The 18,904-nt window shown below is 45.7% G+C and overlaps 1 protein-coding gene across 1 annotated transcript in view; it reads right to left on the bottom strand.

The window, feature by feature from the left end:
• The window catches only part of WWP2 (WW domain containing E3 ubiquitin protein ligase 2), a 119,723-nt gene that overhangs the window by 60,025 nt on the left and 40,794 nt on the right, over nucleotides 1-18,904 (bottom strand). The window contains exons 5-6 of the mRNA XM_081107031.1: nucleotides 12,227-12,364; nucleotides 10,127-10,223 (exon numbers count right to left, since the gene is read on the bottom strand). Of these exons, the coding sequence (XP_080963157.1) occupies nucleotides 10,127-10,223; nucleotides 12,227-12,364 (235 nt within the window). The remainder of the gene's footprint in view (nucleotides 1-10,126; nucleotides 10,224-12,226; nucleotides 12,365-18,904) is intronic.

The raw sequence follows: 18,904 nt of genomic DNA, 5'->3' as shown, positions 1-18,904 counted from the left end.
ACCACAGATAACTGAATTCAGCCAATGACCTAAATGAGCTTTGAAGCAAATTCTTCCTTAGAGTTTCCAGATAGGCATGCAGCCCTGCCATCACCTTGATTTTGGCCTTGTGAGACCCTGAGTAGACAATCCAGCTGGCCATACAGTGCCAGACATCTGACCTACAGAACTATGAGCTTATAAATGGTGTTGTTTTAAGCCCTAAGTTTGCTATGGTTTGTTACACAACAATAGAAAACTAATATATCTTTTCAATACAAATAAATGTCCATTTCCACAGAAGATATTAACTCTCAAATATATATTAGGTAATAGCCTCAGTCTAAATTCTTGCTAATCACCCTACCTCACTCTAGTTAGAGGACCTTACTATACAGTAATGGCACTGCCCTAGATAATCGGTGCTCATCTCACAGGGACATTTCTGTGACCCAAATGTCCTTTATGGGACACATTTTTAAGATTCAACAATCACTTGGGAATTGGAACAACTAACCATGAGTGAGATATTACAGTTCTTAGAGGGTAACATTCTTTTCTGGTAGAGTTCAGGTACATGAACTTTACACATTCTTTTTCCAAACAAGATGTAGCTACGTGGCAACTTATCTCTAATTCCAACGTTTACCTTAAAAGTTGCACAGATTTGAAAAGAATCTATATAATAAAAGCCTAAACGATCATTACGGCAGAACGACCAGTGGCTATGATGTGCACTGACTACCAGGGGCAGACGCTCAATGCAGGAGCTGCCCTCTGGTGATCAGTGCGCTCCCACAGGGGGAGTGGCTGCTCAGCCAGAAGCCAGGCTCACAGCTGGTGAGCACAGTGGTGGTGGCAGGAGCCTCTCCTGCCTCTGCAGCAGTGCTAAGGAGCAACAAGCCAAGCAGTAAGGAGCCTGCTACTAAGGAGCAGCGAGCTGAGCAGTAAGGAGTAAGCAGATAGGCGGTAAGGAGCGAGGGATCCCAGATTGCAAGAGGGATGTCCAACTACAAGAGGGGGTAGGCCAGGCTGGGGATTCCCTCCCACCCCAGTGCATGAATTTTCTGCACTGGGCCTCCAGTAGTCTATGAAAAGAGTGCCATATGGAAATATCAATCATGAAGGAAAAAAACAGATGAAACAGGAGAGACTGAGCAGGCAGTGGGAACCCACCATGTTCTTGGCAGTTAGGCTAAGCCTTGGAAGGCACAAGGCAGTCCAGATAAAAAGTCTTCCTACATCCTGTGCCCCTGAAACCATTGCTTCTCAAGAGTAGGGGTGCCAAGGAATGTAAACCAGTAGCAAGACCCACCCTAACATTCTGGCAAACCAGGAGCAGAAACACAAGACTCTTTCACCTCAACAAATATTTATTGAATGGCTGCTACGTGCAGCAAGGAACTAATCTGGCCCTACCGGGGACACAAAGATGAATAAGGCAAGGCACCTTTGACATCATGTTTGAGGATTCAGCACCACTACCCCTGTACCCTTGCAAAAAAAAAAAAAGGAAATGGAAAAAGGCAGAAGTAACTCCTCAATTCCTTATTCTTTTCTAAGTGTAAACAAAATGGTATAATTTAATTTAAAATAAAGCTTTTTTAAAACTTTTTTTAAAGGCAAAAATTTTAAGGTAAAATTAAAAACACACACAACTAAAGAACAAAACCAACCTGGTCCAAATCTCCCCCTCTCCTTCACAAAATAACAATTATTCACACCATATCCTACTCTAGGTTTTTACTAATACCATTTAACATTTTTGTCATTTTGTCTTTTAAAAAATTGTACCAACAAAGACCATATTGTAAGCTCGCAAAGTAGACCTAGCACACAGACGTGCTATAAAATTCAGAGGAAAGCCAAACAGAAAACCTTCAGACAAGGTTTTTCTTGTGGACAATTCTTGTTCTCTTTACACCATTAGATGCAGAATTTTACACTCCATTATCAAATATTCAGCGAGCCAAAGGAACTTTCAAGTCATCAAGACAGAGAGAAGGCAGGCCAAACACAGACTTAATATAAAAATTTAGTCTAGAGATGTGAAACAAAGAACACAAGACAGGAATGAAAAGGCAAGAGCATGAAAACAACTCCAAAGATGTAAAAAATCACAAGAAACAATGGAAAAATATTCTCGGGTGAGGATTAACAAAACAACAACCAAAAGAAGCAAAAATCACAAGAAACATAAATGGGCTAACAGTGACAATGTAAAGATAGAACTTATCATATTGGTTTCTTAAAAATCCAGTTAAGGCCGAAACCGGTTTGGCTCAGTGGATAGAGCGTCGGCCTGCGGACTGAGAGGTCCCAGGTTCGATTCCGGTCAAGGGCATGTACCTGGGTTGCGGGCACATCCCCAGTAGAAGATGTGCAGGAGGCAGCTGATCGATGTTTCTCTCTCATCGATGTTTCTAACTCTCTATCTCTCTCCCTTCCTCTCTGTGAAAAATCAATAAAATATATATATAAAAAAAAAAAAATCCAGTTAAGCCCAGCCGGCGTGGCTCAGTGGTTGAGCATCAACCTATGAACCAGGAGGTTGCGGTTGGATTCCCAGTCAGGGCACATGCCTGGGTTGCAGGCTCAATCCCAGTGTGGGGCATGCAGGAGGCAGCCAATCAATGACTGTCTCTCATTGATGTTTCTATCTCTCTCTCCCTCTCCCTTCCTCTCTGAAATCAATATATATATACACTAAAGGCCCAGTGCACAAAAATTCATGCACTCTGGGGGGAAGGGGTCCTTCAGCCCGGCCTGTGCCCTCTGTCAGTCCAGGACCCCTCGGAGGATGTCCACTTGCTGCCTTTGGCCTGCTCCCCAGGGGGATTGGGCCTAAGCTGGTAGTCAGACATCTCTCTGGCAGCCCGGGAGCCCTCGGGGGATGTCCGACTGACGGCTTAGGCCCGCTCACCGTTGGGAGCGGGCCTAAGCCGCAGTCAGACATCTTTAGTGCTGCTGAGGAGGCGGAGAGGCTCCCGCCACCACCGCTGCGCTTGCAGCCGTCAGCCCAGCTTGTGGCTGAGAGAAGCTCACCCTGTGGGAGCATAATGACCACTGGGGGGCAGCTCCTGCACTGAGCGGCATCATAGCAACCAGTCGTTCCTGGTCGTTCTGCTGTTAGGGTCAATTTGCATATTACCCTTTTATTATATAGGATATATTTTTTATCCAGTTAAATGCCTTTGTAAGCAACACCATCTAAAATATAAGTACCAAAAAGGTTAAAACTAAATGGATGGGGGGAAAATATGCCAAGAAAATACAAAACAAAAGAGAGGTGGGATAACTATGCTAATGTCCAAACAGATTTTCAAGAATAATTGGTAAAATTCAGGTACAATTTACATATAATAAAATCACCCTTTTGAAGGGTGCAGTTTAATGAGTTTTAACAAATGTACACAATCATGTTACCATCACCACAATAAAGAAATCGAGCACTTCCAATGCCCCCAAACATGTCTTGGTACTCTTTTTTTGATAGAGAGAGGTTTTTTGTTGATTTTTAGAGAGAGAGAGAAAGGAAGGCAGAGGGAGAGAGAGAGAAACATCAATGTGTGAGAGCAAAGCATAGATCAGCTGCCTCCTGCTAGAAGATATTGCCCTCTATGTATCGGTCTCATACTAGATGCCACAGTCCTTGATGTCAGGGACCATTTTTATCTTTTTCTCACCACTGCCTGGCTAAGAGCCTGGCATTTATGTTTGTGGAATGAATATTGCCTTAACTGCAGATTTCTGCCTTACTTCCTTGGAGTTCATAAAAAGGTCCTCACCAGCTTTCTGGTGCACACCACACCTCTCTTGGTTCATAGAGAAGAAATGACCAATAAATACCTATGAAATAAACAGACCTGAATAAACAAATGTATAATCTATAATAATAAAGGCATAATATGCCAGTTAGACCGGACATCCTTCCGGACGACCTTCCGGACAAAACCTTGGCAGGGGCGGCTGAGGCAGAGGCAGTTGCCGTGGCGGCGGGGCTGAGTCCCTTGCATGAATTTTGTGCATTGGGCCTCTATTAATGTATAATGTGTATTTCAATTAGTAAAAACTTAGTTAATTAGCATATAAAGGAATGTATAATTGATCTCCATGATTACTTTTCAAAAGCTGCTTTGAGAATGCAGTAGGGCTCTTATCCACAGTCTCAATCCTATTCCATATAAACCAACTGCTCGGAAGAGAGTGCTGTAAGCTCCTATGAGCAGGGACTGTGTCTTAGTTATCACTGAATGAACAAATGATTTACACTTTTCCTTTCCTTATTCCTTTCCCTTTCCCAGCAATCTTAAGAGGCTATAAGAGCCACTTTAAGTAAAAGCTGCTGAGTGGAAGGCCCAATGGAAACTGTAAAAGGTGTTTGAGCTTCATGCTGACATCTCCAAATAACGGCACTTCCAAATCAAGTAGCCTTGAGTCATCTTAACTGAAGAAGTCATTGGTGACCAACAATCACTGAGAGAATGGCCCAGTGCCCGGAGGCTCAGTTCCCTTCCCTCCTTCACGGTTAGCTTTGCTTCCCAATACCCCTTGGGCCTCCCAGGACTCCCAGCAGTGTTCCCAGCAGAATCATGCCTGGCTGAGTTTATTTTTCTTTCCTTTCTGGGCTAGGCTGTCTGCAGACACAGCTGAGGAGCTATTTAGAGCTCACCAGAGACCTTGGGGTTCTATAAGTCTCCGAGATTACACCTCTTTTAAATCTTCAGAAGTCACTAATGCCAAGGAAAGGGAGTCAATAAATGTGATATGTTTTCATCAAAGCAAGACAAAAAGGAAAAGGGGGGAGGAGGGTGCATGAAAACTCCTAAGAAGTTTTAAATTTTTACATGTAACAAAATCACTGGTTTGGGTTGGACGAGCTTGTTAAAACACAGATTCTGATCAACACTGGCCAACACTCACAACTGATGATGGACATAGACAAATTTAAGGCCTTCAGTCCTTCACTAATCACACATGCACACACATTCATGCACATTCACATATACTCCTATGCAAAATAACTGAAATGCATACAAGAAAATTAGTCATAAAGTCCCTACCTACAGCTTCTTCACCAAGAAGCTCAACTAGACCTTAAGGCCCTGCACAAACCACGGACAATGGACAGTAAACTCTCTGCAAACTCCTGCCCCACTCTCTCCCCTCTGCCCCTCGCCACTGATTTCTTCTCACTTCTGTAGTTTTCAGACCTATTAATGAAAAACTGAGTGAATCTAAAAGCAAATTCAATGCATTCTTCCACTTTTTGTACCATTTCCCTGTATGACTTTGGAAAATCAACAGGGATTCTAGACTGAAGAGCTAGTTATTCAAGCCGGGAGAAATCTTAAGGCTGAGCTTAGAGGAGCAGCATCACTAGGAGACAGGCCTATGGCTTCCATCCGTTAGTTGATTTCACCTTCACTTCCTGATTTCACACAATAACTAGGGAGAAGGGAAAATGACAGGTGGCGAAGAATCAGCAAACGACAGCGGGACTCTAACATCCTGGCTTTCCACTCTTCAGACTGGAATTTCACAATCACTTCTAACCTAAAAGTAACTCCGAACCCAGCTGGCAGCACCAGCATGGATCCCCTCTGCTGGGTTCTTTTTGCCTCCACATACACCCTATTCCAGTGATGGCGAACCTATGACACACGTGTCAGAGGTGACACGCGAACTCATTTTTTTTGGTTGATTTTTCTTTGTTAAATGGCATTTAAATATATAAAATAAATATCAAAAATATAAGTCTTTGTTTTACTATGGTTGCAAATATCAAAAAATTTCTGTATGTGACACAGCACCAGAGTTAAGTTAGGGTTTTTCAAAATGCTGACACGCCGAGCTCAAAAGGTTCGCCCTCACTGTCCTACTCCCAGCTTCTCTAGTTCATGCGTTAGCTGCCTCCACAAGTCCCTAACAACGGACCATGGACAACCACCTCTCTGCAAACTCCCACCCCTTTCTCTCCCCGGTTTTTTCCTCTCATTTCTCCTCTCTGAGCTTCTCCAGCACTCACAATTTTACGTGCCTGTCTCACATAAAACGTGTGCATCACGAAGAAGGTGGAAAGCACTCCAGGCAAACCCTGTGCAATGTGTGCACCATACCGGGCACCATTATTCAATCTTCAAAACCTGAATTGACTTAGGCATGGTTCCCAAAGCCAGCCCTCATTCCAGCAAAATAAAATAAGTACTGGGGAATTATTAAAGGGTGTGGTGGGTACTCCCCGTGCCAACTAGCACACACTCTCCCAGGGGGCTCCGTGATAGCACTCTCCGCTGCTGGAACAGGAACACGGACTGAGGACACAGGCTGAGGATGGCACACCAACAGACAGAATCCTCGGCATGCCACATCAGCACCCCACTCCAATCAACCAAACGGTGTTAGAGCAGCCCTCCCAGACCACCAAGATTACTGCTGTTCTGACACATTATCTGGCAGTGACCAGCTTTCCTCTGGAACCCATTCCCCCACCTCCCAAACGAAAGTCTCAGGCCTGAGCTTTTTAGGTGACAGGAATGCAAGGCCCATGTGGAGCACCAACTCAGCATCATCAGCTACACTGCTACACACAGAAACGAGGCAAAACAGAAACAAGTGGTCATTACTGAGCCTGCAGAAATCCTAGGTTCTGAAATCTGTCTGCCTCAATAGCAAACAATTTCTCCATCGTAGTTCAGCTCTCTGAGGTGGGTATGTGACACTTTTTAACTTTTCTGCTGTGGAATATACCATGTAAACAAAAGAATACATTAAATACACATTCCAGTAAAGAACAGTAAGATGAACACTTGGGGACACACCACCCAGGCTGAGAATTAACATTCCCAGCTCCTCTAAGTTTCTGTGTGCTTTTTCCTCATTATACTCACCCCCACCTCCCCAATGATGACCATTCTCCTGAATTCAAGGTTCATTATTCCCTCCAATTTTTATTTTTAATATATTTTATTGATTTTTTACAGAGAGGAAGGGAGAGGGATAGAGAGTTAGAAACATCAATGAGAGAGAAACATCGATTAGCTGCCTCCTGCACACTCCCTACTGGGGACGTGCCTGCAACTAGGGTACATGCCCTTGACCAGAATCAAACCTGGGGCCCTTGAGTGATGCTCTATTCCCTGAGCCAAACCGGTCAGGGCTTATTCCCTTCAATTTTTTATAGGTTTACTACCTATGAAGGTATTCATTAAAAAACATATGATTCAACTTTGTCTTTTCTAATTTTATATAAATTTACATCATACTGTATATTTGGTTTCTATGACCCGCTTCTCTTGCTCAATGTTATGTTTCTGAGTTTCGACCATGTTAATGCTTCGATCTTGCACCCATCTTTACCTCGGGACAGTAATTCATTATAGGACTACACAGCAGCCCATGCTGTTAACTCTTTCTTTAATCAGACAGACCCCCTGACTATGTACTAATGCGGTCTGCCTGCAAATAAATGCATGCCCGGTGAATTCTTGGTGGTTAAACCACGCGGCTTCCATGTGGCAGACCAAGTGATACAATAACTGGCGCTGTTTCACTCGGTTATTCTTTTTGTTGTTGTCGCTAATCCTCACCCGAGGATATTTTTTCCATTGAGTGGAAGGGAGGGGGAGAGACAGAGAGTGAGAGAAACATTGATGTGAGGACACGTCGATTGGTTGCCTCCTGCACGTGCCCCAACTAGGGCCAGGATGGAGCCTGCAACTGAAGTACCTGCCTTTGACAGGAATCAAACCCCCTGGGACCCTTTAGTCCTTGGGCCGACGCTCTAACCACTGAGTAAAACTGGCTAGGGCTCATTCGATTATTCTTAAAGACTGGGCAAGATCTCACTGAGAGATGGAGCTTCGAGGCCTTGGTCGGCAAGCAAAGGTGCCTTTGCTAGATGAACTTGGGTAGGTGAACCCCGAAGGTAAAGCCCTCACTCGGTTCCAGGTCCATGGCTTAATAAGGCAGGGGGGGGGGGGGGGGGGAAGAGGAGAGGTAAACACTGCTTTGACATTGCAATCTTCACCTTCACGGCACATCAGAGCACCTTTGATCATGGTGAATGGCACCCAAGTCCAAGAAAAACCTACCCTTCAGACAGTGAAAGCTAAATATTTAGTCTGGGAGGCAGCAGACAGAAGCCCATCATTCTCTCTGCCCTGGCAAACCAAAGACAGCAGAGGATTGCCCTTGAACCCTGAAGGTTTGATTCATCACCCTCTTAACTGATGTGAATGCATCAGCAATGCCTCACTTCCTGGGTTGGGGGGGGGGGGGGGAAGGGATGCAACAGACAGTCTCCAGAGCAAAGAAAACCCACCACTGTCACTGAACACTCCCAGTGCGCAAGGCTCTCAGACTGACACACCTCATCTCAGTTCATTCCTGCAATAGCCCCATGAGACACGTAATATCCCCCTTTTACACCTGAAAAAGATACACCAAGAGGTTTAGTGACCTGTCCAATACCCCACAGCAAGTTGTACTGGGAGGACTCTCATCCAGTCAGCTGCCCTGCTACCTACCCCCTGTGTGTGCACACTGACCAGCAGCCATGGGGACACAGAGGATACTGCCTTCGGGTGACTCTTTCAAAGTGCTTGCTGCTGAATGGGAGCAGGTTCCATGTGGACACAGAATAGACGGCTGAGGCTGCAGTGGCGAGGCAGATGGAGGAGGACTCCCATGCGGCTTGTAATAGCTGGAAGGCGCTCTGCCCACCAATAATGAACTAGCATTGACTGTCTACCACATGTCATTGCAAAAATGCATCTGGCTGTCTGTTGAAGTCTGCCTGCTGTTTTAACAGTCAACAATCCTCCACACAAACAACAACAAAGAAGGGCTGGCGGGATACAGCGTATGAATTTCAGGGTCTCACAACTGGAGAACTTCAGAGAACAATACATAGGGCAAGAACTTAAGTCCAAACTTGTTAAGAGCTGGACGCTGCCTTCCAGCTCCAAATAAGTGTATCAGTTGTTTGACACAAAATGTCCAAGTCAGCTGCAAGGCCAGAGTGGTGGTGACCGGTGCCAAAGCTAAGAAGCCATCGCTCTGAGGCTGAAACGCTGAGGTGTTCTCTCGGCCAATACTCGGCACCGACTCTGTTTTCTCTAGTTCTGGGTGCCCATCACTCCTTGGTGGACCCAGGTTTGCCAGTTATACCGTTGGTCCTTAATGCTATGAGACTTGACTATTTATCCAACCTGTAAGTCACCTAGTGAGTCACAGAAAGAGGCAACTGGTCTTTAGAGCGTGGGGGATGCCACTGCAGGTGCTTGGAGAAAAGCAGACAGGGAAACATACTCTGGCTTCTAATGACGCTATAGACAAAAGCCCAAACACCCAACCCTCTCTTGCTTCTGACACCTGCCAGGCTCACAACAACCAAGTCCAGAGAGGCTGATGGCTGTTCTCGGAGGAATCTTTCCAGCCTCTGTGGGTATTGGCTGAAATCATAAGGTTTCTCCAAGCATTTTCCCCCACACCCTGGGACTTGTTTGGGAAGATTTTTGCCAGTTATTTGCCTTCTTTCCACTGATTAACAAGGATTTACTGTGATTCTTCTCCTTAAAATGTCTGGGGATTTTGTACATTGTAATAAACAGCCCCTCTCCATCGCCCTAATACACTTAAAACTATTCTTCTGCCTGGGAACTCAGTTATCGTGAAAATGAGTCTGCATTAACCCAGGTGTAAGATGGGAATGTAGGTAAATAAAATTTAAGTCATCCGTGATATGTATAAGAAGTAAAATATAACTCAGGCTCGAAGGACGGGAGGTCCTAACCAACCCCCAAGAAGAGAAACAGAAAACGTCACATTACAAAGCAGCATTGCTCTAAGCATTTCTGTGTGGATCTTGGAAGCGTAACTGTGGCCGCTGCACCCGATGTATAAAAAGCAGTCAAGTTCTGTTCGCCAGTTCCTCTTATCCAAATAACCATTAGCCAGTTCCAACCTTCGACAAGCGACCCCTGACCCTTCCTCCCCTCTGGGCCTCCTTAACACATGGGGTCAGTTATAAGCTCTCTGGAAATGTCCACCAGTTTCTAACATAAATCGTTCCTTGCCACTTGGCAGCGTGTTTTCAATGGCCCTACCCATCCTCCGGGCTCCTCCTCATCCACAGGGGTCTTACCGGGATCTCCCTCCAAAGCAGTTGGTGCTGGGGGACTGGTGCCGGCCCTCGACAGTGACAGTGGTCCCGCCGGATTCTCTCGAAGGTGGCTGTGATCCTAGAAAGGAGATCCATCACAAGAAAAGACAAACGTTGAGAAGCTCAACCCGTGCTTGAGATGTGGCTACAGCACAGAGCTCCCCTGTGTGTGACAGTTACCCACCACGTGGGACTCAGAGAGGCGAGCAAGCTGCAGCCGCCAGCACGAGAAGGAACAGGGGCAGTGGGTGAGATCTGATCAGGGCCACGAAACAGAGGGGCTCAAAGCTGGGAAACAGCTCTTCTTCTCCAAGACCTTCAAGAATGTCTAAGGCACTTATAAGCATGTTGCCTTACACAGCACATGAACTTCGGCCATCCACGTGAGACAGAGAACAGATGCTGACCATGCAAAGTGGGGGCAAGGAATTGGGGCATTTCTCCATGTCACAACCAGAGGACTTTTCTCTTTTTTTAAAATATATTTTTATTGATTTTAGAAAGGGAGAGGAAGCGACAGATAGAAAAACATCAAGGTTGAGAGAGAATCATTGATTGGCAGCCTCCTGTACGCCCCACACTGGGGATTGAGCCCGCAATCTGGGCATGTCCCCTGACCGGGACTTGAACTGTGACCTCCTGGTTCATAGGTCAACACTCAATCACTGAGCCATGCCGGCCTGGCAACCAGAGAGCTTTTCAAAAGCCAAATCAAATTCAATTAAAAATCAAATCATGATACTATTCTGCTAAAAACCGTTCCTTAGGATGGGGTTCAAAAGGATTTGAACCCCAGGCCTTCAAGGCTGTGTGATCTGAGCTGACCTACCTCTGCGGCTTCACCTCTCACCACTCTCCTTGCTCCCCACAGTCCAGCCACCCTGGCCACCTCTGTTCCCACACAGGCCAAGCTCACTCGCACTTTGGAGCCTCTGCACATGGGGCCCTTCCACCTCTGACTCGGCCACCCCTTCATCCACACCCCCACCTTGGCCTGTCAGAACTCCTCATACTCCAGAGGCCTCAGCTTCCCCAGAGGAACTTTCCGTGCCCCCGCCCCCAATTTAGATGAGATCCCCTAGAGTAGGAGATTTCATACTGCCCACTATCTTTCCTTCATAGCTGTTGTCACAATTATAGTTACACAGTTATTTGTGCATTTACTCGTTTGATGTTTAGCATCCCCTGCCCCTACCGAGTAAATTATAAGCTCCTGGGAGGAGACACCAAGTGAATTTTGCCCCTGCCATCGAGCTAGCACCTGGTCCAAGGTCTAGCACATACCAGGTGCTCGATTACCTACACATGTGCTGTTTTCCTCCATGCACCAAAAGCACACAAGCACCATTCGGTCCAGCTCAGGGAGGATTCTCAACTCAAGGCCCAACCATTCCCCAGGTGCCCTTGAATGAGAATTCCAATTCCACCCCCTTGAAGCTATAGAAAGCCTGTTTGGGGCCTGGAAAGTCCCTTAGTTACATCACATTTGACAAGAAAAATTATGGAGAAATCCAACCCATTATTTCTGACTTCATGAAATAATTTCCTGCTAGATCCAAGGTGACTAATTTCAGATTGGATTAAAAACAAACAAACGGCCCACATTCAGGGCAGAGCGGGAAACACTCTTCAAATTCCCTGCCCCTGTCAGTATTTTGCTAGTGTGAATCTCTAAGACACAGAGTCCCCTTTCCCAGCAATAGCATCTCATAAAAGACACCCTCAAAGCTCACCGGGAAGGTTAACTGCATGGGGGTGAGGAAAAATGGGCCCAAGTAACATGTAATAAAGACCTTTTATTGTCCAAAGCCCCTGTGGGATGAAAGGAGGTTTTTCTCTGCTCTCAAACCAAACACCACACTTAAAAGATGACACTTATTTTGTTCCTTTGTCGGAAAGCTGTCCTTGTAAAATCATGTCACAATTTTGATCATGCTTATGGACGCTGAAAGGAATCAGGGCTAGCTATGGGCCAGGGCTGGCTGAGCCGTACCCAAACCAGGGACCTGGAAGAGAACCAAACTCTGGGCACCTCCCTACCCACCCCCCCGCCCCACCCCTGGGGAGCAGGGCAGCACTCACCGTCTGTCACGGCACTGCCATTAGGCACGCTTCCCAGATCAACAGTCGGCCCGTCCAGGAAAATTGTCAGCTCACCGCCCGAGACAACACCGCCTTTGTTCTCCGTCTGCAGGTTCAGGGTCAGCTGTGTGTTCTCCACTGTTGGACACAAAAGGCAACGCGGATGGGAGAAAGCAAATGCACCCGGAGTTAAGATTCTGGAAGTTGTAAGCTCCCACTTCGCCTACTCTGGCTCCCCTGGCAACATTTTGCCGCAGCTTCAAATCTGTCTGTGGCATGGGAAACAGAACGGAAAGGAACATGCCTAATTGTCACTGTTGTATGAGGCTGGTGGGGAAGGCTGTACTCTTCCTTTTCTAAACATGTGAGGTTATTAGGTTAACTACAGAATTTCTACATGACTTGTTTGCTTATACTTGCAGGACCATAAGGAAAAACTAGAGATACTGAAGGCGTACAGAGGAAGAAAGTAGTTCCTCCAAGCAGTATCCCTCTACTCATATAGAGAACAGTGGCAAAAAGAAAAGACACAGGTAAGAAGACCCTGAGGGAACATCTCAGGAGTCATCTCTAGATGAACAATTTCAGGGGCTTATTCTTTTCTTATTTGCATTAAAAAGTGTTGTTGTTTTTTATTTTCAACTCTGAAAATGTTTCACCTTGAAATAAGGAAAACATTTTTAAATAATAAAAGTTCAATACAAGCAAGTCAGCCCCATAGTCATATGACCTGGGGTTAATCCGGGAAGGGGAGACCACTCACACCTGGCTCTGTCACCGAGGTGGGAAGGCGGCTCACATTCACAGTGCCCAGAGCACTAGGTAGTCAGCCCTGTGGGCAAACAAGACGAGCTGGGAAACCACAGCAGGAAAACAGAACAAACTGGCAGGAGGCAGGGGCCCCAAACCCTAGGTGGGCTGGAAACTGCTACACACACACAACCCCGACCCCCCCCACCAAGCTTGGCCACACCATCCAGTTCCTGCTCAGGAACTGTAACCTCCAGGTCAGGGCCGTTCAATAATCACCGGGAGAGAGCAGCGTGTTTGAGGATTTCCAAAGGCTGTGCAGTCCTTCTGTGCCTCCCCCACATCTTACAAAGCCAGACCAGGAAAATGCCACATACTCCAACCTCCCTCCCCACCCACCACCCACCACTTAATTTTATCTCTTAGTTGCTACTGTATTATTATAAGCTACCTCACTGGTTTTCTAGAACAAGGCAGGGTATCTATAATAATAATAGCGTAATATGCTAATTAGACTGGACAGCCACACGACCTTCCGGACGACCTTCTGGATGAAGCCAGGGCTGCGAGGGCTGAGGCAAGCCGCCGCTGCTGCTGCTGCTGCTGCGAGGGCCGAGCCCCTTGCACGAATTTCGTGCATCGGGCCTCTAGTGTATAAATAAGTATCTCCAGGAGCACTTCCTAGAAACAACCTCCCCCAATGAAAAAGCCTGCCCCAGATTTCTCTAAGGAATAGACACAGTTCTTTAAGAACTTAGCAAAAACAAAGTCTGGATCAATTCAAGGATCTAGTATAATAAAGTAGAAATCAGTTACCCTGCAGGTTTTCAAGTTCTCTCCCTTCCTTTAACCTCTCTTCCTGTAACGGTCTCTTGTTGAGTCCATTGCTACTTTCAGTCAGGTTCACGGAGGGGCTTACTCAAATATTTCCATAAACTAACACGAGTAATGTGAAAACAAGTTCCTTCAAAAGTCTAGGCGTGGGGAGAAAGAACTGAGACCTACCCCGTGCAAATTCAGTGATGCCATGAGGAGGCCATCAGACATCCAGAATATGGGACATCTACACAGTAACTGTCCAGGAGTCTTCAAAAAGTCAGTGTTGTTAAACATGTTTCTTTTTTTTTTAGAAATGGTGTGTGGCAAACAGATTCTTCTAGATTGAAAGAAACAACCCGAATGCAATGCGCGTGAATTCTGACTAACCCTTGGCTTGAAAAAAAAATATTCTGGGGGGAAATCTGCACGAGACTGGATATTAAATAATGTCTGAAATTACCGTTAATTTCCTTAGGTTTAAGAACGGCACCATGGTTTTACATATAAATGTTCTTATTCCTGTGAGACTCAAGAGAAGATTAGAATGATATCTGCACTTAGTCTTAAATGGTTTTATAGGAGAACAGGCTGAAGTTTTTAAGACTAAAGTGCCATGATATCTGCAAGTTACCTTCAAATGGTTCAGGGGGAAAAAATGCACATTCCCACGGGCTCGCACGTATTGGTTAAACAAATGGGGCAAACTGTTAAAAAGGGTTGGGTCTCAGTGGAGGGCATCTGGGTGCTCATTGTGTTACTCTTTCCATTCTTCTGCATGTTTGAAAATTTCATAATAAAAAGTTGGGAAAAGGTTTTCACTTAATTGGCAAGGCTATTAAAAAATTAAACCTCTGAGAACAGAACACCCCATTATTCTCTTTCTTTAAAAGTAGCTGAGCCAGGGGAACCCTACAATGCATAATGGGACTAAAGGAGCCATTAGCTAATTGAGTGACAGACTGCAGCGTACAGAGGAGGCTGAAAGGGGCAAGTGTGGCTGGAAAACATATACTGGAATCTTAACTATAAATAGCAGCGTTAGCCACTTCGCCTCGGGGCCCTCAGGTTTCACTACAGCCACGCGGACAGCTCTACAAAGGGCCTTTCTCTTCAAGCATGTCTTCCCACTACTGCCTTTTGAGGCACTGCTCAAAAATCAAGAAACCGATTAAACAAATCGGCGTAACAGGTCGATGTCCATCACTAGAACCAGGTCTAGGAAGCTCACCAGCTCCTCTCAGCCTGGGCGGGCCCTGCTCTATCTGTGGCCCCGCAGCTCACATATGTGTACAGAGCACCTGCTATTCTAGTCACAGAGAGTCAGCAGGAACAAAGGATCTGTGCTCTGGGCTGTTTGTTGCTGGTTAGGAGGAACAGGCAATGAGCAATGGTTTTGGTGGTGTTTTGTTGTGTGTGTTTTTTTAAGTAAATTGCATAATCTGTGAGGAGGTTACAAATGTAGTAGGAAAAAATGAAACGAGGCAAGGGATGGAGAGTGCCAGAGGTGGGAGGAGGGTTCGGGGTGGTGAAGAAGTCTCGCTGGGAAGGTGACAATTGAGCAAAGACTTAGAGAAGGGTGAGGTTGGGGAAACCATGTAGGTACCTGGAAGGAGAATATTCTAGGCAGAAAGAGAAGGGAGCACAGAGGCCCCAGGTGAGAGCGTGTCTAGCAGGTGTGAGGAATGGCAGGGAGGCCGGGGGGGCTGGAGGAGGCGAGGGAAGAGAGCAGCAGATGAGGGCAGTGGGTAAACAGACCCCACAAGGAAGGCCTTGGAGCCCTCGCGAGGTCTGTGACGTTGACTCTGTGTGAGATCAGAGCCCATTGGAGGGTTCTGAGCAAGGAAGGAACATGATTCCCATTATAACAATCACAGCGGCTGCAGGAGCAGCAAGGGCTGAAGCAGACGAGACCAGGCAGGAGGCATTACGATATTCCAAGTGGGAGCAGATGGTGGCCTGGGCCAAGGTGATGGCAGTGTCTTCTGGGAACAGGGTGCCTAAGGGAGACTCTACTTTGGCTTCCTTCCTAACACACGTTAGGGGGGCTGATGGCCCCCACAGAGCACATCAGCCAGGCCCCACAGTCTCTTGGAATCAAAGCTTTGGGCAAATCATAGGCAGGGACTGAAAAACAGAGCCAACTTAAGAGCATGGATAGAGGAAGTCAGATTCAATTGCAACCAAATGGAACATACATAATGAAAATATTCCGCTGGCAAGAGACTTCAGTTCCACCGAGAAAGCCAAAGTCCTGAGCTCACGCTAACTTCAGCAATCAGCAAGCACACTTCTTCAGTTATGGGACTGTGCCCTTCTGTTCTAAGTACCCACTGGTAACCAATACCTTGTGATGCTGCTTTATGGAGGTCAACAGACAGCGGTAGGGCTTGGATATTAGAATCCCAGGGAAACGAATTTGGAAAATCTCAAGGACCATGCCAGGAAATCGCTTCAAAAGCTGCCATACCGAGACAGACAAACAGACACTAGGTGCTTCCTGATGGAATCACACATCACCTCATCAAAAAGGGGGGGAGGGAGGGGGGAGGGGGAGAGAACTCTACATCAGATCAAGTCTCTAAATCTACCTATGAGTTTATAGAAAACACAGAGGGACAGAGGAACGTGCTAACCCACAATTCAGCAAAACCCCCAATGTGAGAAACGACAGGACAAACCATCCAGTTTCTCCAACAACAAATTTCAAGGGGTAAAAAAAAAAAAAAAAAAGAAAAGAACTCATCAGCTAAAAGAGCCTTAGGAGACAGTTCGCTCTTATTTGGATTCTGATTCAAATAGACCAATGGGGGGGGGGGGGGCTATAAGACATCTGGGGAAATGTGAAAACTGAGTATTTGATGATACTGAAATAATTCCCATCAAAGTTTTTTAGCTACGAAACTGGCATTACAGCTATGGTTTCTAACAGCTCTTACATTTTAAAGATACGCACTAAAATATCTGTAAGTGAAACGTGTCTGGGATTCGCATAAAAATAACCCAGTTAGGTGAAAGAGGAACGCCCATCCCTCTCAGGGCTGTGGAGCTGGATGGCAGGCACGTAGGGGTCCATGGACTATTCTTTCCACTTTTTTTATTTTTTATGCTTGACATTCTCTGGGATAGTTTTCTTTCAAACCAGCACACCCTAGGCACAGAGACTATAAACTAACTTAAAAACTTACAAGAATTCAACAAAACTTATACAGTTTTGAAATACAAAAGAGCAAAAAATATATCAGTCAAGATGCTTAGGGAATAACTCTTATTTTTCCTAACTTCAAAGCCTCAGATTTGCAAGTGGCTTCAGGTTAATAATTTCCTATTGGGAAGAGCTTTTACGTACAACAAGAATGAGTAATATTTTTTTAGGAGTTACTTTTTCCCTTTCTTGACTTGAACTTTTTCATGATTTTGGGGTTGTTTTTTTTTTTTTGCACATGGAACTAACTAGTATGGATAAATGGGACATGGAAGCTGCCTGCCTTGTTCCAACAAAAGAAGAAACTACGGAAACCACAGCTGCCAAACGGTGCCACTGTAACAGGGCAGTGCAGTTACGAAAGCCAGAGCTCCCGCCTGGACAGTTTCACCGCAGTGAATGAAAGAACCTCCCACTTGAGGATCTTTTGTCATCGCTGTCCCTCCCTGCCCCCACATCACCAAAAGGTACATGCACTGTCCACACTTAGACCTTTTTAAAAAATAAATTCATTTTTTCTTCCTAACTCAAAATACAAATGCAAAGGCCGAAACCGGTTTGGCTCAGTGGATAGAGCGTCGGCCTGCGGACTGAAGGGTCCCAGGTTCAATTCCGGTCAAGGGCATGTACCTGGGTTGCGGGCATATCCCCAGTGGGGGATGTGCAGGAGGCAGCTGATCGATGTTTCTCTCTCATCGATGTTTCTAGCTCTCTATCTCTCTCCCTCTCTGTAAAAAAAAAAATCAATAAAATATATTTTTAAAAAAAATGTAAGCTTTAAAAAAAAAAAAAATACAAATGCAAAGATTTACCTGGAAATTTGCAAAAAATAAAAATAAAACAAGACACAAAAGTAGGATACTTTTAAGGGAGACCCCGTATTCTTGGGTCAAGAGTCTCGGAAGCCTGATGAAGATGTGATTGATTTGGCCTTAACAGAGCCGCTCAGTGGAACAAACAAACCTCCTTCTTCCTGCCTCCCTCTACCCTCAATTCCATAGGCCCATCAAAAGAAAGTGAAAATAAGCAGGGCATTCATTAACAGGTCAGTGTTCGCGCTGCACAGAGCTGTGAAACACTGGCGCACAGAGGAACCGAAGGGAGGAAATTCCAAAAGGGCAGAGAGTAAACAGTCCCTTTTCCATTCCCTGGTTCCCCATAACTCAGACACACACAGGCTCAAGTCTACTCCAGGTTTAAAGAGAACGTTCTTTCACGTTCCCTTTGCAGTAAAGGAAGCTAAAGGCTTCCAGGATTTACTGTTACGATGTCTCTTTGGCTTCCAACCTTACCCAGATTCTAACAAGAGAAAGTCTTTTCTACCAAGCTAGCATCAGGTCGTAAACACTGGAATGCTTGTTGGGGACCAATGTTGACTCTGCTTCACCCCACTCCCGTGTGCCCCCATCACTCACAGGGTCCCCCGCCCTGGCAGGGTCCTCTGAACACAGAGGGTAAGGAAGAGTCTACCTTGGCCTCTTCTGTGTGCTGTTGCTGGGGGTTCACCCTTAATCATCTCCAAATTACTTTGGTCTACTGGGGGTGGTATTAACTCCTCTAGAGCAGATAGCTTCATTTTACAAAGCCAGTTTTGTAAACTTCTCTTTTTTTCTTTCTTCCTTGTTCATTTATTTAAGAAACATTTTCTGGGCACCTACTATCTGCCTGACACTGTGCTGATGCTGGGTTTTAAAGAAGAATGGATATACACATAATCTCTGCTTTCAGGAACCTCACAAGTCACATCATCTTGCAAGGAAATGTAAACTTACAACTATGGAACAGAGTGCATGTAAGAGATCTATGGTCCCATGGGCAGTTGGCTAACTGACTTGTTCATGGCATCAGGGAACGTTTCCTGAAACTGACTACTCAACTGGGACCTGAGATTGCAGGCAGATGGCTAG

Source organism: Myotis nattereri, assembly GCF_964212035.1.
Source record: "Myotis nattereri genome assembly, chromosome: 15".
In the NCBI taxonomy this organism is placed as follows: Eukaryota; Metazoa; Chordata; class Mammalia; order Chiroptera; family Vespertilionidae; genus Myotis; species Myotis nattereri.
This window is presented reverse-complemented; position numbering and strand designations above follow the sequence as displayed.